At 38.9% G+C, this 27,695-nt stretch overlaps 1 protein-coding gene and 1 long non-coding RNA gene across 2 annotated transcripts; both read right to left on the bottom strand.

Annotated features, from left to right (window-relative positions):
* Window positions 1-1,553: 1,553 nt before the first annotated feature.
* On the bottom strand, window positions 1,554-4,086 carry LOC114300453 (disease resistance protein RPM1). The gene has a single exon (XM_082880109.1). It carries the CDS (start codon window positions 4,074-4,076, stop codon window positions 1,659-1,661), a length of 2,418 nt encoding a protein of 805 aa, XP_082736235.1. The 5' UTR covers window positions 4,077-4,086; the 3' UTR covers window positions 1,554-1,658.
* Window positions 4,087-5,066: 980 nt separating this feature from the next.
* LOC145795511 (uncharacterized) lies at window positions 5,067-6,503 on the bottom strand. Its single transcript, XR_014336569.1, has 2 exons — window positions 5,991-6,503; window positions 5,067-5,124 (listed from the first exon to the last, which is right to left on the bottom strand). It is a non-coding gene; the product is annotated as an uncharacterized LOC145795511 (long non-coding RNA).
* Window positions 6,504-27,695: the final 21,192 nt, after the last annotated feature.

Below are 27,695 nucleotides of genomic sequence, written 5' to 3'. Positions count from 1 at the left end.
GTTTGAAAATAAGTCTCCAAATGCTTGTTACAGCCCTAAAAAATTCAAGAAGTGATAATCCTAAGAATATTCATTTTGAGATTTGAAAAACTTGTGCCAATTTAAATTAAAATGATTAGAAACCCAATATTTGAAGTAGTGTGTATGAACTTGTGGTTATTTTATTTTTTTCTTTTTTCTCCCTATGTACAAAGAACATAAAATATGTTTATTTTTTATTCTTTTTATTTTATTTTATTTTTTTGTAAAAACTACAATAAATAGCATATTTAGCACTCATTTGGCATAATGGTTTGGGACTAAAATAGTCACAAAAAGACAAAATAGGTTAAAAGGTTAATAAAATAAAATGTTACATCCAAACCATAATAATTTTATTTTTTTTTTCTCACGAAAGTCAAAAAAATCAAAAAGTTCATCCTAAACGAAATTTTTTAGCCCTAGACAAAATAGTCAAAAAGTTAAAAAACCAACCCACATCTCAAATGAACTCTTAATGCTACTTTAATAAAAAGTTAAGACTTATTTTTCAAGCCCAATGATATAGCACTCTATTAAAATATTGATAAATTATAAATACACTCCTTGAGATTTGCTTAAAGTATAATTGCTCTCTGTGATTCTAAAAATTACATCTCGCCTCTTTAAGTTTCTAATTACATAACAAATAATTCATTTTATTAATAAATTATCAAATTAATTAATTATTTTTAATGATGTCATAAATATATTTTAATTAACAATTCAAATAATTTTATTATTATATAGGAGAATGATTAAAATTTTCATCTTTCTGTTAATTATGTTAAATACAAAAATTTGATAATGAGGTATTTGTAATTTTCAAAATTAAAATGGACAATCTATATTTTAAATAAATCTTAGGAAGTGTATTTGTAATTACCTTAGAATATTTAAGTCAACTCTTTTTCTAATAGTTTCTCTAATCATCAACCATTCATTTCTTTTATATTATACATTACCGGGTTTAAAAAGTGAGTTTATAAAATAGATTTGTATGTCATTTTTCAAAATGAAAACAAGTATAGTAAGTTATCAAAAGGAGGGAGTGGTCAAAGGTGATTGCCAAAGCGAAGATGGAAGGGTGACGGTGGTAGGAAAGAATGAAACTTGTTTTGAAAATAAATAAAATCACAATTTTCTTATTTCCAGAAATTCTAAGATTAGCCAGATTTTTTTGAAAGTGAAAACAATTAGCAAGCATGTTTTTTAATCCAATTTCAAAAAACCTAAAGCTAAAAAAAATAAAAATAAAAAATAAAAGTCTCACCATTCAAAAATTTGTGAAGTTAGCAAATGTGTTTTTTAAAAGTGAAAACAATTAACAAATGTGTTTTCTATTTCAATTTCAAAAAATCTAAAGCTAACGAAAATTTGAAAAAATTAAAAAAAAAAACTCACCAAACAAACCCTAAGATTTACAATCCCAATTAAAAAATTTGTAAAATTACCGACTCTCTAGGATCAAAATTAGGAGGTCAAATAACAGGCTTCCAGACTACTAAAAAAACAAAAATGTAATACAAAAAAAGAAAAAGAATAGAGAAAAATTTGATCCCAATATAAATACAACAAATCAAGTACCAAGAGCACATGAAAATAAATAAGTACATAAACATTCTAAATGTAGTGGTGATTCAATATGAATAGAGCTCTCTCCTCCCTCGCTGTAGATAATTTGCTTTCCAATAGCCAAGTTTTGTGTCTCCAATTTGAACTTTTGGGATGTGTGCAATTTTCCAATTATTCTCACGCTCTAAATCTCTGTTTAGAACTGAAATCAATCCATCAGACATATCAACCAAATCAAGTGATTTAAGGTTGGTTAGATGTTCAATGCCAGAGGGTAACTCCTCTACCAATTCGCATCGCTGGATAATTAACTCTTCAAGATGAGGCATCGAGCCAGCCTCCACTTTCACCCATCTCAATCCTTTTAATTCATAAAGGGATAATCTCACAAGTCTTTGAAATCCACCAGCCTTGAAACACAATTCTTCCCCTTCATGTGTCTGAATAAATTGAAGTTGAACCAAATTGGGCAAACCTTGAAGGGATTCCAGCGGATCAACGTCCTTTAACTTACTCCATCGTAACATTACGTTTACCAAGTTGTGCAGTGAAGGTATCCAATGTGGTACCTTATGTAAACTTCCTTCTAGGTAGAGCGTTCGAAGAAGTTGAGGTGGTGAGGAAAGGGAATCTAGATCAATGATCTCGTCTTCTCCTGTTGCACGAACAATCAATGAGTGAAGGTTACTAAGCTTATCAAGGGACGAGCATAACACCCTCCCATCTTCATTTCTCAGGCTTTCAATCTGTAATTTCCTCAGTTGAGTCAACTTCCCTACCTCTCCTAGCAAAATGGTCCCATTATCATGGTTTGTTTCAATCGAGCAAAGTTTCTGTAAGCATGACAAACTTTCTATTTCCGTTGGGGCTTTGAATCCACATTGGTTTTTAGAAGGAAATACAAGAAAATAATTTGGTTGGTAGCGATACAACAAGATATGGCGAAGTCGTTGGAGCTTCAGGATATCATTAGGCAACTCAGTGACATACGTTTGTTTAAGGTCCAATGTTTCTAGGTTTTGGAGCTTGCCAATCGACTTCGGTATTATTTTTACCTTGGTTCCCCTCAAACTTAAATACCTGAGTTGAAGTAGTTTCAAAACTTCGTTTGGGAATGTCTCCAACAAGGCACCTCTCAAGTCTAGCACGGTTAGCAACCGTAGACCATCATTTGATGATGCTAGAATGGACAACTTGGACAGTGAATCTGTTGCATTGAACATAAGCAAAGAACGAAGTCGAGTGAAACGCTTGCTTTGTTGTGTATATTCCCAATAATTGTTGATTGATAAGCGCCACACCTTTTCGGGCCACGCTCTGCTTTTTTCTCCAGCTAGTGTCACAATGTTTTGCTCTCCCGACTTGGAAACAATAATTTCACGCCAAAGGTCATGGATGCGATACATTGTGACCCTTTTATCTCTTCTCCTCTTTGCCACTTGAACCAAGCTTCTATTGATTAGCTCATTGAGGTAGCCCTCGGCAACTTCTTCTTTTGTCATTCCTGCTTTCGTTTCTACAAATCCTTCTGCCACCCATAATCGAATCAATCTCCAATGGTCAATGAAACAATCCTCCGGAAAAACACTTAGATAGAGAAAGCAGAACTTCAGATAATAAGGTAAATCAATATAACTGAGGAACAATATTTTGTTCATGCTTTGTAGTTTGTCATTTCCTTGTAGTTCTGCACCAAGGCTGCGGTAGATCTTATCCCACTCATCCACACTGCTCTTATCCTTTGTTGATAAAAGACCACTAATAGCGACAATTGCAAGCGGCAATCCCTCGCATCTATTCAAGATGGCTTTTGAAAGTCTTTCCAAATGTGAAGGGCAAGAATTCTCCATAAATGTTTTCCTGCAAAACAATGTCCAGGAGTCTTCGCTAGGCAAGGGCTGGAGATTATAGACATCACCATGATATTCTTTACTCGCAAAAGAGGCTAAATCTGCATTTCTGGTTGTGAGCACTACTCGACTGCCACAATTGCCAATGGGAAACACATATCTAAAAGATTGCCACGCATGAATATCCCATACATCATCAAAAACAAGCACATACCTCTTTTGTTGCAGGAAAGCATTAATTATCCCTTTCAAGCTGTTGGTATCCATGTTGTCCATCCCTTGTGGGACTGGTTGCTCGATTTCTTCAAAAAGTAGTTTGATGATGCCTTTTAGGAGCACCTCAATCTTGAAGGATTCAGAAACAGTGATCCAAACATGGCTCTGGAAATGATTCTTCACAACTGCATCATCAAAGACCTTTTTAACCAGTGTTGTTTTGCCCAATCCGCCCATTCCTGATACAGAAAACATCTTGAGTCTGGGGTCTTCATGCACCAACCACCTAATTAGTTGCGATTTGGGCTTGTCGATGCCCACAAGCTCAGATTCATGGAGTAGAAGGGCATCGCCGCGATAATCATGGCATGCTGTGTTAACACCAGTGGACCTTGAGCTTGAGCCTTGCGCTAACATACCGTATCTATCATGGTACTAGGGGTGGGCGCGGGTCGGTTGTGGCCACAGAACCTCCAATCCGCCATCCGTTCGCCAGATTGGCGGATTGAAGAAAATCAATCCGCATCCGTCCGCCAATCCGGCGGATGTGGATTGAGCGGATTGGCGGTTTGGCAGATGGATGCGAATCGGTTTGGCGGTTTAAAATTTTATAAATTTTTAACATAATTCAACCTATGCACTTCCTAAAAAAAAAAAGAAAAAAAAAAGAAGAGAAAGTATTACAGTCAATGACTTAAAAAAGTATTACAATCACTGTATGCCTTATATCCAAAGAAAGAAAGTTTAAAACTTTAGAATATCACGATCACTGCATGCCTCATCCACATATTACAATCACAGCATGATTTATCCCCATAAAGTATTACAATCTGTGATTCTTAAAATATAATAACAATTCAAACCACCAAAACTATGAACAGAGCAGTAGTAGAGATTGAATATCTCTGTATTGTTACATCTACATATGTTTTTGAAAACAAAAACCAATCAGCATGTATTATATTTTCTATTTATTATTTTTAGAGTTAGATTTAAAAACTAAAAAATATAGATGAATAATACGTTTATTTTTTTCAATTCAAAAAATATATTCAAGTTAAAAACTTTTTTTCAACAGAATATTTAAACTCTTTTTCAATTGAAAATACAAACATAATATTTAAACAAATTGAAAATACGAAGTCTTATAAATTACTAGGGGTGCTCGCGATTTGACGGTTTGGCAGTTCGGTTGCGGCCAAAAAATCTCAAATCCGCTATCCGTCCGCCAAATTGGCGGATTGGAGAAAATCAATCCGCAATCGTCCGCTCGTCATCACGCATCCGTCCAAAATGCAGCGGATCGGTTCGGTTCGGTCGGTTTTGGCGGATCGATATATCCGCTACTCACCCCTACATGGTACCTCTGATGTCCCTTCGAAATATCGATGATTCTGGACTTCATTCTTTGAACTTCAGAAGCAATTTGGTGACGAGCTTTTAAAGTCTTAATAAAGCAAGAAACCTTCAGGGCCGGCCCTGAGTTTGTTGGGGCCTAAGGCGAATTTCGGAAATGGGGGCCCTTTTATATTGAAAAAAAAATTATGAATAAAACGATAAGTTACAATTTTTTTATTTGTTTGTAACCATAAAAAAATTTACTTACACATATAATCATTAAAATTATAAATAAAACAATTTAATAAAACAAAATTAGAACAAAAAAATTAGGAAAAAATTAGGAAATTAAAATTGATAAAGACCTAGGTAAAAAAAAATTGAGCAAAATTATTTATTCCACTAAAATCTAATAAATAAAGAAGGTAAAAATAAAAAAAAAAAAAAATAGGACCCATATATTGTATGTATTATTTTTCTTGAGCCCAAACACTTTTTTTTTAATATATATTTTCATTTTAATAAATATGGACCAAACTACACTTATAAATAAATATGGAGTAAATCATACATGGACCCAAAAAAATATTTTGGGGCCCTTTAAATTGATCCTAAAACCAAAAAAAAAAAAACATTGAGCCTATAATATTTTATCAAATTTAGAGGCCCTATTTTTGGGCCAAATTTAGGGACCCTATGTTATATATGTTTATATGTTTTACCAAATTTAGGGGCCCTATTGTTTTTTATTTATTTATTTATATATTTTCATTTTAATAAATATGGGCCAAACACATTTATAAATAAATATGGGCTAAATTATACATGGACCCAATAAAACATTTGGGGCTCTTTAAATTGATCTTAAAACCAAAAAAAAAAAAAAGTTGAACCTATAACAATTTTTTAAATTTAGGGCCCTATTTTTGGGCCAAAATATGGGGCCTAAGGTACAAGCCTTACCTGCCTTAGGGCAGGGCCGGCCCTGGAAACCTTACCAAGAAAACCGCGAAATCCAGAGCCATGACGATGTCCGAGGCGAAGCATGTACAACTCGAGAACATCTCCAATGTCATACGCAGCTTCTCGGACTTGCTTGACCCATACTTTGAGTTCGGGGTTGTTCTCTTCCATAGCATCGGCAACTCTGAGGAAAGCTATCATGCGCTCGAATTCATCTCTGATGTATTCGATCTCTTCTCGAACTCCGATCAACAAATTGGCCTCTTGTTGGAGGAAGGGTGCAAGGTTGGCTAGTAGATGGAACACCGCACTCTCCGCCATTTTGCTTTGTTGATGAGAAAATAATGGAGCTCTGAATTCTGAACTGAGTTTGGAATAATAGGTGAGTTGTGAGTTTGAAAATTGAGGAACTCAAATTCAACTGGGTTTCATTGATCCTTGACTGGGGATTGGTTCACCTGTAGTTGTCTTGCTTGACCGAAGAAAAAGAAAGAGACGAGGGGAGTTGATGGATGTCCCAACTTGTATTAAATTTAAACTCCCACTTGTGTGGTAGTTGGTAAATTTCTCTTCATGGTCAAAAAGAAAACAAATTGAATCAGGATAATAATATATATTTATAAAGAGGTTTTGGTTAATATGTGTCTTAAGATTATTTGTTAATAAGACATTAAATAAATATATTTATATTAATTTGTATAGAAAATAGTATAACATTAAAAGTTATCTTAATTATATGTACACAGAGTGTCGTGACTTCTAATTATATATAAATTGTATAATTGAATTTAAAATTTAAAAATTAAAATGAATTTAAAAAAATCATAAGGAGAGATTTTGAAAAAAAAAAATCAAAATAAATAAATAAATAAATAACTTGAATTTAGGACATAACTGCCCATACCACTACTATAGGGATATTTAGGAAAAATCTAGACATGAACATCAACTCTGACCTCCCCATATAATATTATCGATATTATTTTTTATTGAAAATTTTCATTTATAGACATATGTAGATTTTATATATATTTATTAAAGTGCAATGTTATACATAATTCATTTTTTTGTACTAGTTACTCACTCCTAAACACAAGATAATAAGATCTACACTAATAAATACACATGAAAGTATAGAAATAAAAAATAAGATAAAAAAATGAATTATATGTACTTTTTTTTTTATTGTCTCAAAATAATGCAATTACTTATAACAGTTTAGTCATTCCATGAGGCTATGATTATGGGGGTGATTATGACATTTTTGTATAGTTGGGCCCAAAATGTGAATTCTCCAAAAAGTTATAGGGTGGTACAGGAGCATGGTTGGTTGGTTTTTTTTAGGATTGTGATTTGTTGGTAATTTGATGGATTGACACTATTATTCAGCAACACCCCACTAATTAGGGGTGCTTACAAATCCAACCGATTTATTAAAATCGAACGATCCGATTTAATTCATCCACTTTGAAGTAGTTTCAATATGAGCAGACAAATACGAATAGAGATTTTTTAAATTCACCTATATTCAGAAGGATGACAGATCAAAGGTCACTTGACCCAACTGAATCCGCCAACCCTCCTTAAAAAAATAATGTTATGTTTTAATACTTTGAATGTTAAAAAAATAGACATTTTATTTAGTAATAATATTAGCAATTTATAAAATATGAAAAATTAGCCTTTATTTTAATTTAAAAAAATGAACAATAAAAAATTTTAGACTTAAATAAGGCTCAAAATAGTAAAAAAATTACACTAAAAAGTTTTTAAGAAAAACATAAAATAGTAAAGCCCATATTACCAAATCATTTTACATTTACCCGCCAACTTGCACGGCTCACTTAATTTGTATCCACTAATTAAACAAATAAAAATGCGAATTATATTTTTTTAATTTACCTAAGTTCAAAGGAGTAGTAGATAAAAAGTCATCTGATCTTCGAACACCCCTACCACTAACAAAGTGTCTAGCCAATAAAAATGGCATTAGTAGCCACCTCACAATTTTCTAAATGTCTTACTTAAATATTTGCTCAAAGTGTAAATGATATATAGGTCGAAGATGTGTCCCACATGATTTAGCCGGCCGAAAAAAAAAAAATAAAAAAAAAATAAAATTGGCTAGTCTCAATATGAGGTGTCATCATGTTCTTATCCATCAAGGATCCTCTAGAGTGAAATTTTCCTAAAGTTTCCTAGAGTAGTACATTGTGTGGTTGAGATTTACTGGCAAGTCACATCAGAAAAATTGATGTGACTTGCCAGTAAATCTCAACCACACAATGTAGCACTCTAGGAAACTTTAGGAAAAAATCACTCTAGAGGATCCTTGCTCGTTCTTATCTTGGTGGATTGTAGAGCATAAACAAAGTTTTTAGCCGGCAAAAAATATATATATATATTTTGGCTAGTCCCAATATGAGGTGTCATCATTTTCTTATCTTGGTGGATTTTAGAACATATAATATACAGTTATTTTAAGAAGTGTTAAATAAGTTGATTTTTTTATTTATTACAGAAAATATATAAAAATAAAAAAGTGATGTGATCTAAATATATTAAAAAATTAATAAATTGATTATAAGTCACTTTTCACTAGTTTTGAACGATCGTTAGTTAAAATTTTAAATTTTAAAATTAATAATTAAATAAAATATATTTAAATTTGTAAATATAAATATGAATGTATATTTTTCTTAATTATTATATATATTCTTATTTTTTTTGTTACATATTGTTATTTATGTCAGACTTAAGTAAGTGAATTTTACATATTTTTATTAATGTGTAATACTATACAATATTATTTTTTTACATCATTTTCCTATTCTTACACAATAATGAGAACCCCGCTGATAGATGCACACGTGACCGACTTCCTTGTGTGTAGTGGTGGGAAAATGAGATAAAAAAATGAATTATATATAATATTTTTAGGATAAATTACATTGACAACTTTGGAGGTTTGTTTTTAATATAATTTTTCTTTCACATTTGAGAAATTACACTAACCTACTTATCAGACTTTGTCTTTTAACATCTGTAATAGAAAATATGAAATTACCTTATTACCCTTTGATGTTCAAACAAAATTACTTTATTATCCACGTCTTACCATGGTCATCTTCGTCAATCTCAAATTATTATTTTCTACTTGCTATTTTCCTTCGTAACCAACAACATCATCCACTCCCAAGCACACCATCTTCCTCATATTCGTTCAGCCCATTTGTAGATCTTCCTAATTTAGTCATGTAAATGAATATGAGTGGAATTGAATGATCTGTACTAGATGCCTTGTATTTAATGGAGAAGCATATAAATTGATTCAAAATATTATAAATAGAAGAATTCTACATACACCCAGTTATTCTTGATTTTATTTTTTGTTATGATTTTAGTAGTATTTTGTTATATTACATTACGGCTTAAAGTAGTGGTGAGGTCACCTAAATTTCAAATCAAAATGACTTGTGAATATAATGGTGTTTGTTTTCAACGCGAATGGTTATGTTTGTAGTACTGTAGCATATGAGAGTGAATAGACGAGAAAAATATGACGGTGAAAATAAGAATGTGCTTAGTTAGAATTAAGACAGTTGTAGAGTTTAATCATAATTGTACGGGAAAGAAATAAATTTTCTCGTATAATCCTGTTGATCAAGTCTGCGCTCCTCTGTACGTCGTCGCTTTATCACCTGAAAACACAAACGTGAGCTAGCCGGCGGGTGTGTGCCGGAAACCTCTCCGATGCCTAAATCAGTAAGCTTGACAAATAGACAAAAGTTCTGTGTATTCAGAAAGTAAAGTTGTGTGTTACCTCTCCAAAGGTGATGTTTGTGAGCTTTTATAGGTTTCGTGTGGCATAATCCTAATAGGACTTCTACTCCTCCATGCAGAGTCCTCCTAGGATTCATACTCCTGAAAGATAATGCTTATCTTTCAACACCCCCTCACTGCTTAAACCAAGTGAGATGGTTTTTACCATGGCCGAACTCCAACATGACCGAAGTAATCATGGCTATGCTGAGCCGCAGAGTAGGCCGAACTATCCTTAGTTCGGTTCTTCCTTTCGCTATACCTTATCTCGGTTCTCTCATGTACGAACCATGGTGTGTTTAGACTGAGCTACTAAGTAGCAAGGTTCTGACCGTTCTAACCATAATACGCCATGACCGGACTAACTCTGAGACCGGCCTAACTCCAAGTCGCTTCCGGACCGGAGTAACATTACATTTATCTCGGGTCGGAGTAATTTTGTACCTCTCTTGGGCCGGAGTAACTTTACGACCTTTTTACTCAACCCTTCGTATTGGGGGCCATAATGACCATCTCCCAGCTCGGCCAAATTTTCACAAAAATTACCCTCTCATTTGCCCCTTAATTCCATCTGTGCAGCATGATAGGGATTACCAGTCTATCAGCCGAGCTGAAGTTTTTAAGCCTTTCCAGCCGAGCTAATTTCACACCGGGCTCTGCTTGTCCGGTCAAAACGTCTCTTCAATCACAGCGACTGTAACGCTTCCAATTCTAATGGCACGTGGCATGCTCTGATTGACTGATGACGGCTGTCACGCCGTCTTCGTACTTCGTGTTTTTTGAACAGTCCCGCCCAAATTTTGGGCTTTCTAACAAAAGCAAACCCTAAGGCAAAAATCTCTCCACTTCCACTATTCATCCTCTTCCTTTTCTTCTGAGTTCTTCACTATTCTTCGTCTTCTGAAAGAGTTCGTGATTTGCTTCCTTTTGCTTCCATCTTCAATTCTTGCTTCTTTATCTGGTTAGTATTGTACATCTTACTTTGTTTTTGTATTTTGTTTTCTGTGTTTTTGCAAAACATATTTTTCCATTTTACTTTGCTTCTGTACTTCTATGGAAAAAACTTAACCATAGAACACATGAGTATATGAAATATCCTGTAGAAAATTGGTTTTTGATCCAAAATCATGATGCAACCGAACTAGGATACTGTTTAAGCTAGGTAAAAGTCTAGTCAGCTTACAACCGGACTAACACTTCATGTTTACACCAGTAGCTTTGAATAAGTCAAACCACTTCTTGATAGACCTTAGCCGAGGTAACCAACCGAACTAGGTTTGCACTTAGCAAACTGAGATACCTGAACTCCAATTGATCTAGGCCTTTGGGGCTAAACCAGCTTTCTTAGTTTTTTTAGATGGAACTCAGAAAGCTGCCCCTAGACGATCAACCGGTCAAACAGAACCGTTTCCACAACCGAGATATCTAGACGTTTACCAAGCCCGAACTAATAAAAGCCCTGCTCAAACCGAGCTACCAATCACCTTGCAGAAACCGAGATAGAACCTGTAGCATCCACATAGCCGAAGTAGGGCTCCTATTTTTTACTTTTATTTTGTAGCACGGTCCAATGATCTGTGCGTAACCCCTTTGTTTTCTACTTTGCAGACTTAGGTTGCCCAGGCACTCCTCTGCACGCTCAACCGTGCTATTGAGCACAATTTTTGGACCGAACTAATTTATTCATAAATTAAACAATAAATGGGGAAGTATAGATTTTTAGTAAATACTTCGGGCGGTCTAGCCGAATTCCAAAAAGACTATAATATACCCGATGACGTCCACCTGATTTTAGCCGAAAAAGATGTCATACCTTGGGGCAATGAAGGCTTTGTCCCCTTCACCCTTTTGTCCATAATTGAAACCGGGCTACGATTTCCAGTCCAACCCTTAATTTGTGAGTTTCTTAGGCAAACCAGACTATGCCCAACCCAGCTATCCACCAACTCATACCGTATAATAATGGGAATAGCCGAACTAAATCGCCAAGTCGGTCTCAACCTCGGTCTGGCCGAAATCTTTCACCAATACTCCATTGGTTCGAAGGAAGACGGCTGGGTGTACTATCTCAGAATACGTCGCCGACGTGAGAAAATAATAAAAAACACACCGGATAAAGACTTGAATGACGACGATTTTTTCTGGGTGTCTGGGAACTTTGAGGATCACCAAGCCCAGATTCCTGACCGAAGCATCAATTGGAAAAAAGGAGAACCCGATATATTTACTTCGGTTTTCTTGCGTGTTTTACTATATTTCGGTTTTTCAATCTTTCAGCCGAACTAACAGTTGTCTTCTTTTGCAGATTCTGCCCACCTCCATTCTCTATACAGCTATCCAAATCTAGCGACCTTGCGCGCCGCACTACGGTATCCAGAACGTAATTGGGCCAAGCTGCTAAAGTTCGAGCCGACCTATAGATATAGTGGCCGCCGAAAAGCGAGAGTGACCGACTTTCTGCTAGAGGAGGCCCCAGAACCGAACCCAACCTTGCCAGAAATCAGACTAATTCCACTGTCCGCTGAAGAAGAAATGGCCAAGAGAAACAGAGTCAGGGCCCTCTTGACCGAGACCAACAGACCCGAAGAACTGCCACCAAGCCAGACGCAACCTGCCGTTGTGGCCCTTCCTTCTCAACAGCCTTCCTCATCACGCCCATCCAAGCGCGCCCGATCTACCCCGACCGAACGGCGTCTTGCGGATGAGGACGAATCCATTCCTCCACCAATTCCACAGCCCGAGCCTTCTGACCGGGCTGACCCTTCCAGGTGGGCACTGAAGCTGAAATTTCAGAACCGCCTTATTCAAGATACTGATTCGGTGGTTGCTGAGAAGGATCACTTGATGGCCTTCAATCTTGCCAAAAGTGTGTGCCTTCCAGCAGACATGGAGCACCACCAGAATTTGACCGAGCTGAAGGCCATTCGGTCGGCCACAAAGTCCATGATCCTAGTATGATGCCCCTTGTCTCTGACTTTAAATTTTTTTTTTTTTTCTTCCAACTTTCAGTTCGGTTTCCTCACTGATTTTTTTACATTCATTTCAGTCTCTTCAGAAGAGCCAAATTGCCCACGAAAAGGTATTGGAGCTCAGGAAAACGGCGAGGCAGGCTCTGGCAGAAGTTGAAGAAAAAATGATCGAGCTGAAGGAATCCCACCGAAAATCGACCGAGTTAGAGGCTAAGGTAGCTCGTCTAACCGGACTAGTTACCTCGGCTGAGGCTGACAAACAGAAGGCGTTAGTTTTAATGAAAGACAAGTACCTTCGTGAGCTGGTCAAGCTTGAAGGGAAAAAGGACGCCGAAATAGCCGATTTGAAGAAGAAGGTGGGAGATGCCAACGCCGCAGGTTTCAAGGAGGCGGAAGACCTCTACATTCCACAATGTGAGGGGGCGAAAGACTTATTCTTCAAGTGCGGTTGGAGAAGTGCTGTGGAGCAGCTCGGCTGTGGGCCCGAAACCAAGGTCTACAATGCTCCTCAGTATTTCATTCCGGCCTCACTAGCGGAGTATGCTGCTTCCGTCCAACAACAATTTTTGCAAAGTTCGAATGATGAAGATGAAGAAAACGAACCAACTGTTACTCCGGTAGTCAACGAGCAAGTCAACGATCAATCAGCTCGGTTGGAGGCACCGGTTGAAGACTTGACTGTTGAGCCATCGACTGATATCGTTCTGCCAGTTGTTACTGAGACTGATCTTTTATCTGCCACCGGTGTTCAAGTTGATATTGACGCCGACCTTGAAGACCTTTTCACTTGATTCTGTACTTTTCTTATCTTTGTTACTTTTTGCTCTTGTAACCGGGCCATGCCCCCCCTTGTAATTTCTTTTTGATGAATGAAAAATTCCTTTTTGTTTTGAACTCTTATTTCGGTTTATCTGTATGTTTGTACTTGCAATGAATTTTCCATGCTCTTTTCACTTCCAACTGTTATCTCGGTTTAAATTCCTGTTTAAGCTTACCTTCTTAATAGTATGGTGGCCGAAATACTTTAATCTGGTTTTAGCTGAGTAATCTGACTGAGCTATCCAGCCAACCACTCTTTAGCCGATGTCCTTACTTTGGCTAAAGAGTACTAAGAGTTGGTTTAATCCAGCCAACCACTCCTTTAGCTGATGTCTTTTCTTCGGCTAAAGAGTACCAAGAGTTGGTTTAGTCCAGCCAACCACTCTTTAGCCGATATCATTTCTTCGGCTAAAGAGTACTAAGAGTTGGTTTAGTCCAGCCAACCTCTAAGTCAGTTTTTCCAGCCAACTTAGAATAGAATGCTTGGTTATTCCGACCAAACGTCCTGCAGCCTGGATCCTTATCCTGGGCTTAGAAGGGGTGTTGGTTTAATCCAGCCAACGTCTAAGTTTGTTTTTTCCAGCCAACTTAGAATAGAATGTTTGGTTATTCCGACCAAACATCCTGCAGCCTGGATCTTTATCCTGAGCTTAGGAGGGGTGTTGGTTTAATCCAGCCAACCTCTAAGTCAGTTTTTCCAGCCAACTTAGAATAGAATGTTTGGTTATTCCGACCAAACGTCCTGCAGCCTGGATCCTTATAATGGGCTTAGGAGGGGTGTTGGTTTAATCCAGCCAACCTCTAAGTTAGTTTTTTCCAGCCAACTTAGAATAGAATGTTTGGTTATTCCGACCAAACGTCCTGCAGCTTGGATCCTTATCCTAGGCTTAGGAGGGGTGTTGGTTTAATCCAGCCAACGTCTAAGTCAGTTTTTCCAGCCAACTTAGAATAAAATGTTTGGTTATTCCGACCAAACGTCCTGCAGCCTGGATCCTTATCCTGGGCTTAGGAGGGGTGTTGGTTTAATCCAGCCAACCTCTAAGTTAGTTTTTTCCAGCCAACTTTATTTTTGTTGTCCCTAACTTACTAATACAATCTCAAAGAATAATTATGCTGGAAAGAATCGACTTGTTTTATTGAGAAAAGAAAAAATTACACATGTTTGAAAGAAGAAAACTAAAAATAAAATAACTTGAGATTGGTGGTGTTCCATGGCCTAGGGATTGTCTTGTCGCCCTTGTCTTCTAAGTGGTGTGCCCCTTTGCCTGCTAATCCAACCACTTTGTAAGGTCCTTCCCAATTAGGCCCTAACTTGCCATCTCCGGGCACCAAGGTGTTTCCCATCACTTTGCGCAGTACCCAATCTCCAACCTTGAATTGTCTTGGATGAACTGTTTTATTGTATTTCCTGGATAACTCTTGTTGATACGAGGCAATGTGAACCAGTGCTCTTTCTCTTCTTTCCTCCGCAAGGTCGAGTTCCAAAGTTATGGCTTCGCCATTCAAGTCAGGATCAAAATTTTCGCTTCGAATTGTGGGGAGACCAACTTCCAGTGGGATCACTGCTTCCATGCCATAAGCTAAGGAAAATGGTGTTTCTCCAGTTGATCGTCGTGGTGTAGTACGGTAAGCCCATAAAACATGAGGGAGTTCCTCCGCCCACTTGCCTTTGGCTTTTTCTAATCGTTTCTTCAGTCCATCCAATACTACCTTGTTTGATGCTTCTGCCTGACCATTTTCTTGGGGATATGCCGGCGTAGAATTGTAGAACTCTATCTTGTACTCTTCACAAAAGCCTCTGAAGATTCTGCCGTCGAACTGAGTGCCGTTGTCTGAGATTAGGGCTTTTGGTATGCCAAACCGAGTGATGATATTCTGCCAAACGAACTTCTTCACATCTTTTTCTTTGATTGATGCCAATGCTTTTGCTTCCACCCACTTTGTGAAGTAGTCTGTTGCTGCGAGAAAGAACTTCTTGTTTCTGGGTGCTGTTGGAAGTGGTCCTACTATGTCCAAGCCCCACATTGCGAAAGGCCATGGGCTAGTCAATGGTAGGAGTTCTCTAGCTGGTTGATGTATTTGGTGTGCAAATTTTTGGCATTTCTTGCACTTCTTCACATATTTCTCTGAGTCTGCCTGCATGTATGGCCACCAGTATCCTTGCGAAATGGCTCTGTAAGCTAGCGATCTTCCACCTTGATGGCTTCCGCACACCCCTTCGTGAATTTCAAACAAGAATGCTTCCACTTTGCTGGGATGAACACACTTTAGGTAAGGTCCTGAGAATGACTTTTTGTATAATGCCAAAGATGGGGAGAGCCAAAATCGCTGCGACTTCGCTCTTATTCTGTTGGCTTCTTTTTTCTCTTCTGGTAAGATGCCATCTTTTAAGAACAGGATGATGGGATCCATCCAAGAGGGGCTTAGTTCTGCGCAACATACCTCTTCTGCTTCGGGGTCTTCAATGCTTGGTCTAGGTAGGTAGTCGATTAGTAGTGGATGAGGGATGGAGGTATCTGCCATTGAGGCGAAGCCTGCTAGTTCGTCTGCTCTGCTGTTTTCCTTCCTGCCAATTTGTTCTATCCTTACTACTTCGAATTTCTTGATCTCTATTCTGACCAATTCTTGGTACTTGGCCATCCTGTCATCCTTTGCTTCATAGTCGCCAGAAATTTGGTTTACCACTAGCTGTGAGTCGCTGTAGACCATTAGCTCGGTGGCCTTCACATAGAATGCTGATTTGAGGCCTGCAAGAAGCGCTTCATACTCTGCTTCGTTGTTTGATGCTAGGAAGCCAAGGTTGATTGCCTGCTCTACTACTAGGCCGTCTGGAGTGATGAGGACTATGCCGAGCCCTGCTCCATGCCGGTTGGATGCTCCATCCACGAAGAGCTTCCACATCTCTCCAACGAACAACTTCCAGCAAGTGGAGGGATCAGAAGATGCCTTGGGGTCTTCCATGTTGCTGGTGTCCTCTTCAAGGTTCATGCTTGCTGTCTGCCCCTCGCTATCTGATTGTACCAAGTCTTTATTTGTTAGTGCGTCTTGGTTTGGTGTAGCTTGGTTTGCTTCTTCCTCGCTGTCTTCAGTCTGGTTTGCGTTGGAGTCTGACTGAGTACCTTCTGCTAGGGGTTGCGCTATTCCGGCGTCAACTTCCATCCCTAGTTCGGTTGTGTCAGTTAGGTCGACTGGGCAGATATGATGACTTCCAGGAGTAAACTCTGCAACGAAGTCTGTCAAAGATTGGGCCTTTACTGCGGTTCTTGGTTGGAACTTGACGTCGAATTGTCCCAACTCTACTGCCCACTTCAAGATTCGCCCAGAAAAGTTCGCCCTCTCAAACAAAGCTTTTAGTGGGAAAGCTGTGAGGACGACTATGGTGTGGGCGTGAAAGTAGTGTGCCAATTTCCTGGAGGCCATCATTAAGGCCAATGCAAGTTTTTCTAGTGGTAAGTACCTTGTTTCGGCTCCTAGCAATGTCTTGCTGACATAAAAGATGAGCAGATGTTGGATTCCTTCTGCACGAACCAACACTGCGCTAATTGCGTGTTGAGAGACTGCCAGGTACAAGAAGAGTTCTTCACCAGGTACTGGGGTAACAAGCAGTGGTGGGGAAGACATATATTCCTTCAAGCTTTCCAGAGCTCGGTCGCATTCTTCGTCCCACTCAAACTTGACTTTTAATGCTTGAAAAAATGGTCGTAGTCTGTCTGACGACCGGCTAATAAATCGGTTGAGTGCAGCCGCCATGCCGGTCAGATGCTGCACTTCTTTTACAGAGTTTGGTCTCTCCAAATCCTGGATTGCTTTGATCTGAGAGGGGTCTGCTTCTATACCCCGGTTGGTAACAAGGAAGCCCAGGAATTTGCCAGACCTTACTTCGAACGCACACTTGGACGCATTAAGGCGCAACTTGTGCTTCTTTAGGATCTCAAACATCTCTCCTAGGTCCTTGAGATGGTCATTCTCATCCTTGCTCTTGACCACCATGTCGTCGATGTAAGCCTCCATTGTTCTGCCTAACAATGGTTCAAACATCTTGGTGACCATCCGTTGGAATGTTGCTCCTGCATTCTTTAGGCCAAAGGGCATGACCTTGTAACAGTATAGTCCTCTTGGAGTTGTAAAGGATGTGACCTCCTGGTCTGGTTCATGCATGGCGATTTGGTGGTAGCCTCTATATGCATCCAGAAAGCTAAGTCGGTTGTGCCTCGCCGTTAGGTCTACCAGTTGATCTATCCGTGGTAGAGGAAAGCTGTCTTTTGGGCACTCCTTGTTGACTGTTTTATAGTCGACGCAGACACGCCATTTGCCATTGTTTTTTGGCACTACGACTGTGTTGGAAATCCATCTTGGGTAGTGCACTTCTCTAATTGCTCCTGCCTCTAGCAGGTTACCTACTTCTTCCGTCACTATCTCGGCGTGGTGGAGTGACGATCTACGTGTGCGTTGGATGATTGGTCTGGCGGATGGGTGAACATTAAGTTGGTGACAGATGAAGTTTGGATCAATGCCTGACATGTCATAGGGCGTCCAGGCGAACACTTCGATGTTAGAGGTTAAGAATTCCAAAACCTCTAATCTCTCAGTGCTGGACAACGACGAACCGAGCAAAAAGAACTTATCTGGGTTCTCCTCATCTATTCTTACCTCTATCAAGTCTTCCACTGCTTTCTGATTAGCTGCTTTGCCTACATCTGCGAACAGTTCATTACTCTTAGGTTCTTCCATCGAATGAACGTATCCTTTGGCAGCGCGGCTGCCATTTACCGTGACAAAGCATTGCTTGGACATAATCTGATCTCCATAGACCTCTTCAATTACACTAGTGTCGTTTGGGAACCGCATTACTTGGTGGTAGGATGATGCCACCGATCGCATGGCATGCAGCCATGTTCTGCCCAAGATGATGTTGTAAGTGGAGGGGACTTCTAATACCCAGAACTCCACTTGTTTAGTCACGCTTCCTGCTCTGACTGGAAGAATTATTTTGCCGACGGGCCATTCTGGCATGGAGTTGAATCCAATTAGGGGAGATACGGTTGGTGCCAGGTCCTTGTCTTGTAACTTCAATTGTTTAAATGTTTCGTAGTACATGATTTCACATGAACTACCCTGGTCAATCAGAATCCTCTTGACGTCAAAGTCCTTGACTCGGAGAGTGACGACCAGGGTATCATTGTGAGGGCAGTATATTCATTCTAAGTCTTTATCCGAAAAAGACATGACGTTTGTTGCCTTTGTCTTCCCCTTCTTGATAGTAGGTTGGGCACTTAGCACCTCTCTTAAGTGTTCAGCCTTTTTGATTGATCCTCTGAGCTCACAGACACGCTTAGGTTTAAAGACTCCATGTATCACATTGATAATGCCTTGAGGCAGGGCGTCAATCGGCATCCCGTTGGGGTTATTATGGTCTTGGGGGGCTGGTTGCGTCCCTCCTTTAATGTATTTATCCAGGTGACCGGCTGCCACCAACTCCTCCAAATGTTGTTTCAATGGTGTACAATTCTCTGTGCGGTGCCCCTTTTCTTTGTGGAAGGTGCATCGCAATCTTTCGTCATAGTCTTTCTGTGCTTCTCCTAGCTTAGCTGGTCACTTGACGAAAGGCTCATCTCTTATTTCACTTAGAATTCGATAGATCGGTTTCTTGAAGACTGTGGTTATGGCCGTACGGACCCTCAACCATCTTTTATCCGGGTCTTCTCCGTTATCTCGTCTGCCACGTCCGTTTCTGTTCGGTCGATCTACCGTATTAACCTTCGCTGAGGTCTTCTTTTCTAGTACTATGGTCGCCCCAGATTTTACTTTGGCACGTGCGCCATCCTCTTCTACCCTGATGTGCTGATGCACTCTTTCCATCAAGGCTTCCATGGTGAGGGGTGGCGTCATGGTGATCGAGTCCCTTAGTCTGTTCCCGACTGGAAGGCCTCTTTTATACTGTGCAATGGCGAGATTGGTGGAGCAGTCCCCAATCTGATTGAATGTCTCCCAGTAGCGACTATTGTAGGATCTTAGGGTCTCTTTATCGCCCATGTCGATGGAGAGTAGCTGGTCGATCTCCACCGGGGTTTTAGTGTTTGTTCGGAACCTTGTTACGAACGCCTCTGCCAATTGCGCCCAAGAGGCTATGCTGCCCTCTGGAAGTTTCTCGAACCAAGTCAAGCCCAGGTCGCCAAGGCTAGATGGGAAGAGTATGCACATTAAGGCCTCGTTTCGCCTGTATACAGCCATGACCTGGCGAAAGTGGCTCAAGTGTGAGTAGGGGTCCATCTTCCCTTCATATGTAGTGAATTTGGGCTGAAAGAAGCTTGATGGTAGGGGCGCATTTTCAATCGCCGGAACGAACGGCGAAGTGTGCAGCCTTGCTAATGCTTTGTCCGTTGGTTCGTAGGCGAGGCGTGGTTCTGGAATTCCAACCTCGATACTCCTATGTGTTCTAGGAGCCAATCGTTGTAGTGTGGAGACTCTGCGGGGGTCACGAGCCTGAGTGTCTTCTCTTCTTCGAGCCCTTTCAGTCTTCTTTCTCTCAGGTCTGGAATAGCATGTCCTGGAAGTCTTTGATTGTGTATCACCCGACCTGAGGCTTCTACTTTCAGTTTGTGATAGTGTGACTTGTCTGTCATGATCTTCTGAGTGGCAAGAGTGTGTGTTGCCTCTGCTCCTCTCTTTTGTTGCCACCTCTTTGCTTTTTATCTTGCTCTAACTCTATGTCAGCCGCTATCTTCCTTATTAATTCATCTTGCTCCTTCACGCGGTCTTCCAGAGCTTGAGGATCAATCCTCCGCCTTTGCCTGTCAGGACTTTACGAACGAGAGTGACGGGGGCTGTTAGTCTGCCTCCCCCTAGTATCCCTCCTGGTGTTATGTCGTTGGGACTCCAAGTTCGCCATGGGAGGGATAGAAGGTAATCCCTCACGCCTTGCACCCCCATCTGGAGTTTGCCCGTCGATGGCGGACTGTGGCAATTCTTCAATGTGTGCCATTGTTTCTAAAGAGGTAAAGCTTGATCAAGAGGTTTTGTCCTGTCTGTTTTTTCCCACAGACGGCGCCAATTGTACGGAAAAGAAATAAACTTTCTCGTATAATCCTGTTGATCAAGTCTGCGCTCCTCTGTACGTCGTCGCTTTATCACCTGAAAACACAAACGTGAGCTAGCCGGCGAGTGTGTGCCGGAAACCTCTCCGATGCCTAAGTCAGTAAGCTTGACAAATAGACAAAAGCTCTGTGTATTCAAAAAGCAAAGTTATGTGTTACCTCTCTAAAGGTGATGTTTGTGAGCTTTTATAGGTTTCGTGTGGCATAATCCTAGTAGGACTTCTATTCCTCCATGCAGAGTCCTCCTAGGATTCATACTCCTGAAAGATAATGCTTATCTTTCAACACCCCCCTCACTGCTTAAACCAAGTGAGATGGTTTTTACCATGGCCGAACTCCAACATGACCGAAGTAATCATGGCTATGCTGAGCCGCAGAGTAGGCCGAACTATCCTTAGTTCGGTTCTTCCTTTCGCTATACCTTATCTCAGTTCTCTCATATACGAACCATGGTGTGTTTAGACCGAGCTACGAAGTAGCAAGGTTCTGACCGTTCTAACCATAATACGCCATGACCGGACTAACTCTGAGACCGGCCTAACTCCAAGTCGCTTCCGGACCGGAGTAACATTACATTTATCTCGGGCCGGAGTAATTTTGTACCTCTCTTGGGCCGGAGTAACTTTATGACCTTTTTACTCAACCCTTCGTATTGTGGGCCATAATGACCATCTCCCAGCTCGGTCCAATTTTCACAAAAATTACCCTCTCAATAATCATGATGATGGAAAGAAGAAATACTAAGAAAATGACAAAATGATCATTTAAAAAATTTTAAGATATGACATTAACAATTTCTGTTTAGTTCTTAATAGCCAGGTAATGAGAGGAGTAATGTTAATGCGATTACATACATGTGAGGGAGAAATTTGTATTACACATAAACCTCAAAATATATAAATATAATTTAATTTTTATTTATTTATATCAATATGAGTCTCGCTGTCCAAATATGGAATTGAAAACAAAAATTGAAATAAAGAATGTAATTACATATAATATTACTCATTCCATAAAGTTACGATTTTGACATTTATCTGCCATAAATGGCCTCTTTTGGCAAAAGGTTAAAAGTAATTTTTTTAGTTTTTTTTTTTGCTTTTTTAGATCACACTACCTCTATTTTTTTTATACATTTTTTCAAAAAAAGGAAAAAAAAAAAAAATCAAAAAGTCAACTTTTAATCTACTTTTTAAAACTCTAAGAAGTTATTGAGTGGTATCAGAGCATAATAAGTTGGTGTACCTTTTGTGATTGTGATTGGTTGATAGTCTAATAAATTGACAGCCACAGCCATCAACAAAGGATCTAACCAATAAGAGGATAATTCTTGAGTGTGCAAGGCCTATGGTATACCATTTATTTATGTATTTTTCTAACGTAACTTACAAATTTTTTTGAGAACTTACGATACATTTTTATGTGTTAACTTGCGCGAATTTATATTAAGTTAGGCGATTTTGTAGAGTCCAAATTGTCTACCGCGGTTCCATGCGGCTCTTCTTGCGGCGTTCTAAAACGACATCGTTTTGAATTTTTTTTTTCTCCTTCTTATTTTGCTTTTCAGCCCCTTTTCATTTTTGAACCCTAGCCCCTTTGAGAGAGATGAACAAAGAGGCAATGAATAGAGAGGGCTGCGCAGGCGACGTGGTTTCCCAGCGAGGTGAGGCAAGGAGAGGCGGCAAGAGACAAACAGAGAGAGACGGTGAGAGACAAACAGAGAGAGCGACGGTGGCAAGGCTGCGACGAGGTCCATTTCTCTCCCATTGGTCCTCATTATAATTTTTCTTACTGATATATTCTCTCTCTTTGGTTTTCATTATAATTTGGCTTGTATTTGGGGCTTAAATATAACATCAAATGTGTTTAGAAATGTTTGTTTTGGCTAATTATTTCTTTGCAAGTTTTTGACAAATAATTGACTCTACATTATAAGTATGGCTTTGTTTATGCGAATATTCTGTTTCTTTTAACCGTAATCGGGTCAAAGACTTCAACTACAAATTTAGAATAAAATTATAGATCACAATGAAATATCAAAATACAAGCTTTTCCAAACGCACCGATTTCATTTCTACTTTTCTATCCATTTTATCATAGAATGTAATTCTACTTTACAAAGAATGGAATGATTTGAGTTTGCTGATCCCAGAGCTTGAAATCGTAATTTTCACTATAGTTAATTTAGCAATATTAGTCAAATGGCTAAAGAATAGTAAATCAGCTATGGTAGACGGAATCTTCTTTTAGCATTAGCCTTTTGAATAACCTATTGGAATTGTACACTCTTTCACCATGTTTGGTAGGAATGAAAAATGAAGGATTGAAGAGGGCGAAGGGATAGAAGGAAAATCCCTTATGTGATAAGAGGAATAAGGGGATGAAAATGAAGATGAAGGGAAGACCAATCTCTCCAGACCCATCAATTATAATCTCTATACGTGTGTGGTTATGATGTGGGGAAAAGGCTTCATCTCTTTTTAAAAATGTGATATTACTTTCCCATCATTCAATCCTTGTGTTACTTCTTCAATAATTAAGGTAAAATTATAAAACAATATACTACTTATTGTCTTGTTCCCTATTTCCCTTCCTTCCTCATTCCCTTTTTAAAAACCTTGGAAGGATCCCACAATCCATTCTTTAGGTTCTCCTTTTACTAAACATAGCATTAGTTGTAAAATTCATATCCTCTCTATTGAAAACTGTCCCTATTTGTTATTTAGAGGCATTGTAAGATAAATTGAAAGAGAGAGAATAATTGTATGTATTATGATTGATGTTGTGAATGTTGTATATTACAAATGGTGAGGGGCTCCTTATATAGGAGAGGGACTGAGAGTGGCCGAAGCACTATTATTACATACAGCTGAAAGGCTAACAGCACTAGCACTAAAGTAAGCATAAAGTAAGCATACATTAATATACACTAACATAAAATATATTAACAGCCCCCCTCAAACTCAAGGAAGATAAACATAAATCAACTTGAGTTTGGAGAGAGTAACAAACAGGAAAATAAAATGACAATAAAATAAAATAAGATAGGAGACACGGTATGGTCGTGTCACACCGTTGGAGAAGACACTGTATGGTCGTGTCGGACCGTTGTAGCAGATAATGTCTGGACAGTTTACGAGGTCATGCCGGACCGATGTAGAAGCCAACCGGAATCAATGTCGGGACAGTTTATGGGGTCATGCCGGACCGTTGTAGAAGCTGACCGGAATCAATGTCGGGACAGTTTACGGGGTCATGCCGGACCGGTGTAAAAGCTGACCGGAATCAATGTCGGGACAGTTTACGGGGTCATGCCGGATCGTTGTAGAAGCTTTGGTGGTGCACCGAGGAGGCGACTTAGGGAGTGCGCCATGTGGTGGCTTGGGTGGTTCCCATGGTGTATAACCATGCACACCATGATATATGTATAACCCCCCCTCAAACTCAAATAGGTGTGAAGATAGAAACTTAGTTGAGGTTGAAACAAGGGGATTAATAAAGTGGAGTAAAACAGCTCAACACAGAGTGAAGATGTGAAAAAAAAAAAAGGGTTTTTTTTTTTTTTTTTTTTGTGTCGGTTGTGGTGTAAAATTGTGATCGGGGTTGATCCAGGCATGAAAAAAAGGAGTTTTTTTTTTTTTTTTTTAATAATAATAATAATAATAATAATAATAATATATTAATGGCGAAAGCATGTGCCTGGTGGGTTGGAAAGTGAAAAAATGAGAGAGAGAGTGTGGGGTACATGATGATGATGATAATAATAATAAAACGAATAAGAATAATAATAATAATAATATATTAATGGCGAAAGCATGTGCCTGGTGGGTTGGAAAGTGAAAAAATGAGAGAGAGAGAGAGTGGGGTACATGATGATGATGATGATAATGATGATGGTCGTGTATGTTGCTCTCCCACTTCTCCCTAACCCAAAATTTCTGAGAGACCCAATGACCACATGCATGTGTGGGTGTTATCTTCTTTTTTTTATTATTTATTTACTTATTTATTTATTCTTCCAAAACTGAAGAGAGAGGGATGTCGTGCATGTGTGTGTATAGGTGTGTGGGTGTGTGTGTGAGTCTTGTTGTGTATTGTAGTGTGTTCTTCCCTCCCTCAAAACCGTGTATGTCAATGGTGTAGCAGTGTAGTGTGGGTCTCTTGAGTGTGTGTCCCCTCTCTCTCTAAACCGTGTGTGTGCCTTGTCTATGCCTGTGTGTCCATGTGTGTTGTAGTGTGTGAGAAAAAGCTGTATGTGTGATGCATGGTCTGTGTATCAGGCTGTGTTGCAGTGATTATCAAAGCTTGTTGGAACAACAGTGATAGGAGAGGCTTGGGGTTGATGATTGAGCTGATGAGGATGTTCACGGTGGCAGATGCGGTGCTTCTGCGGCTGCTGTTGCAGTGATTATTGGTGGTGGTCGGAGTGTTGCTGGTAGTAGATGAGAAGATGGAGCAATCGAGGTGAGTGAGGAGGAGGAGATGACAGTGGCGCACTGGTGGCAGCAGAAATAGAGGGTGGTTGGGGGAATTGGACCTGCCACCGTCGCTGGGCGATGATGATGGAAGAAGGGTAGCTTCCGAAGCTACCGTTGCCGACTCGGGTGACGCTGATGGGTCTGTGAATTGATTGAGTGATGATCATGGTAGAGAGAGAGGCCGTGTATTTGAGAGAGAGAAACCAGAGAGATGAAAGAGATGAGAAAGATTAGTTTTGAGCCCGAGAGAGAGAGCAGAGGCAGCTTTGAACAGCTGCTGCCGCTCTGTGTGTGTGTGTGTGTTTCAGTGAGGTGCCGAGAGGGAGAGGGAGGTTTGAATTGGTTGAGATCCGGCGGGCGGTTAAGGCAAGGTTGCCGCCCGCCAGAAGGCGAAGAGCACCAAGAGCTTAACCTATAGCTCTGATACCATGTAAGATAAATTGAAAGAGAGAGAATAATTGTATGTATTATGATTGATGTTGTGAATGTTGTATATTACAAATGGTGAGGGGCTCCTTATATAGGAGAGGGATTGAGAGTGGCCGAAGCACTATTATTACATACAGCCAAAAGGCTAACAGCACTAGCACTAAAGTAAGCATAAAGTAAGCATACATTAATATACACTAACATAAAATATATTAACAGGCATGATGTGAACCTTAAGTTACTTATGTTAGTTTTCCTCATGTTTAGTGAATGTGATTGCATATGAAAATAGGTGGTTCTAAAGTTTTATGATAGAAATAGTGGTCTCCTTATACACAATTTCCAAAATTCCTATACAACAAGGAACTCATAAGCTGCATATGAAACTGATAAGTTGATTAACAAAAAGTTTATTGATTTCTTTATTTATGGAAAAGTGTCATAAAAAGCATATCTATGCATGTGTGAATAGTTCAATTATGCTTTATTCTTTCCCTCTTTTTTTTACCGATTTTAAAGTATACCACGAAGCAAGAAAAGTTTCGGGTATGCTATAATCTTGAAGTCGAACATAATATTGGAACTATGTCAAAGCATTTCAAAGGTCCACAAATTTGGCTCAAAGGTGGGTCGAAGCTCCCTCAAAAGAACTTTGAAGGTCCATCTATTAGGTTCGAAGGTAATTCGAAACTTGAAAACACTTCAAGTTCCATATATTTAATTCAAAGGCGGCTCGAGGCTCCCTCAAAAGCACTTTGAAGGTCCATATATTTGGTTAGAAGGTAATACAAAACTCTGCAAAACACTTTAAAGTAGTGTAATTTGAAAAGTGTGTATGTTGTTTGTCACTTCGAAGCAATTCAAAGTAGTGCAATCAGAAGTGAAAATATATCGATAAGGTCTGAAGAATCATGCTTCGAAGGTCTTGAAATTTCCATAGTCTCATGATGCATCGAAGGTCTTGAAGTAAAGCATAGAAAGGCCAACTATTACTAATGGCTCAAAGAAAATAACATTGGCATGCATTGTGACTAAATCAAATTGGTGATATTTCGCTAAGAATTCACTATTTCAAACACATGCAAAGTAATCCAATTTCGAAACGCACATTAAAATTTAAAGCATGTGAAATTATTTTAATTATGTTTGAAGCTTTATAAACTCTCCAAGCAAGTAGCTATTATGCATTCGCAACTTTTAAAGCTTCTAAAATATGTTGTGAGCACCTTCGGAGCAAGGTTTTGGTTTTTTTTTTTTTTTTTTTAACAAAATTGAATCATGTTGTATGATAAAAGAACCTTCAAATGTGTGTCTCCCTTCAAATACATTAATTGATTGCCAAATGTGGTCTAAATTGATGTACAACTCTTCATAAATTCGAGGTTCATCATTCTAAAAGAGTTGCAGGGAGTAATGTTAGCACCATAAATAAATAATTTTTATTAGTTATTATTTATATAATTGCAAGACATGTGACACTCTCTTGCTCTACTCATTTGGAGGTTATAGGAAGTTATAAAATATTAAACATATGTAGACAGATGATGAAGAACAAAGTGGAGAACATGGAGCATGAATTGGAGGTTAAAGGAAGTTATGGAGACATGAAGATAAAGTGGAAGATCATGGAGTGTGAAATGTGGGAGATGGAAGAATATGGTAGTTATGAAGTAGTTTCTTCCTACAAATGTTTGCCTATAAATAATCATTCATAGCTATGTTTGCCTATAAATAGTCATTCATAGCTACATTGTAAAGGATCCATAACTCAAATCAAAGATAATTGATTTCTAATTTTTTTTTTTGTCATTTATATTTCCTGCACTTAATTTTCTACACTTTATTTTATGTACTTCATTTTCAAAGCATAGGAGTAGAGGAAAATTTTATGCACTTCATTTTCGAAGCATAGGAGTAGAGGTAAATTAATGGTTAATTTGATTGTTCACTCAATAAGTCCGATTGTTCACTCAATAATCTTTCTCCGTCTCCCTCCTTCTTCTTTTAATTCTTCTTTTCTCTATACTTGGCAATTTTGAAGTCATCTTCATTGAGATAGAACTGTCAATACAATCACTTGATAATTGGCTTGAATTTAATCTGTAATAATTTTTAAATCCTTGC

Source organism: Camellia sinensis, chromosome 7, assembly GCF_055761805.1.
Source record: "Camellia sinensis isolate YWXY chromosome 7, ASM5576180v1, whole genome shotgun sequence".
NCBI lineage: Eukaryota > Viridiplantae > Streptophyta > Magnoliopsida > Ericales > Theaceae > Camellia > Camellia sinensis.
This window is presented reverse-complemented; position numbering and strand designations above follow the sequence as displayed.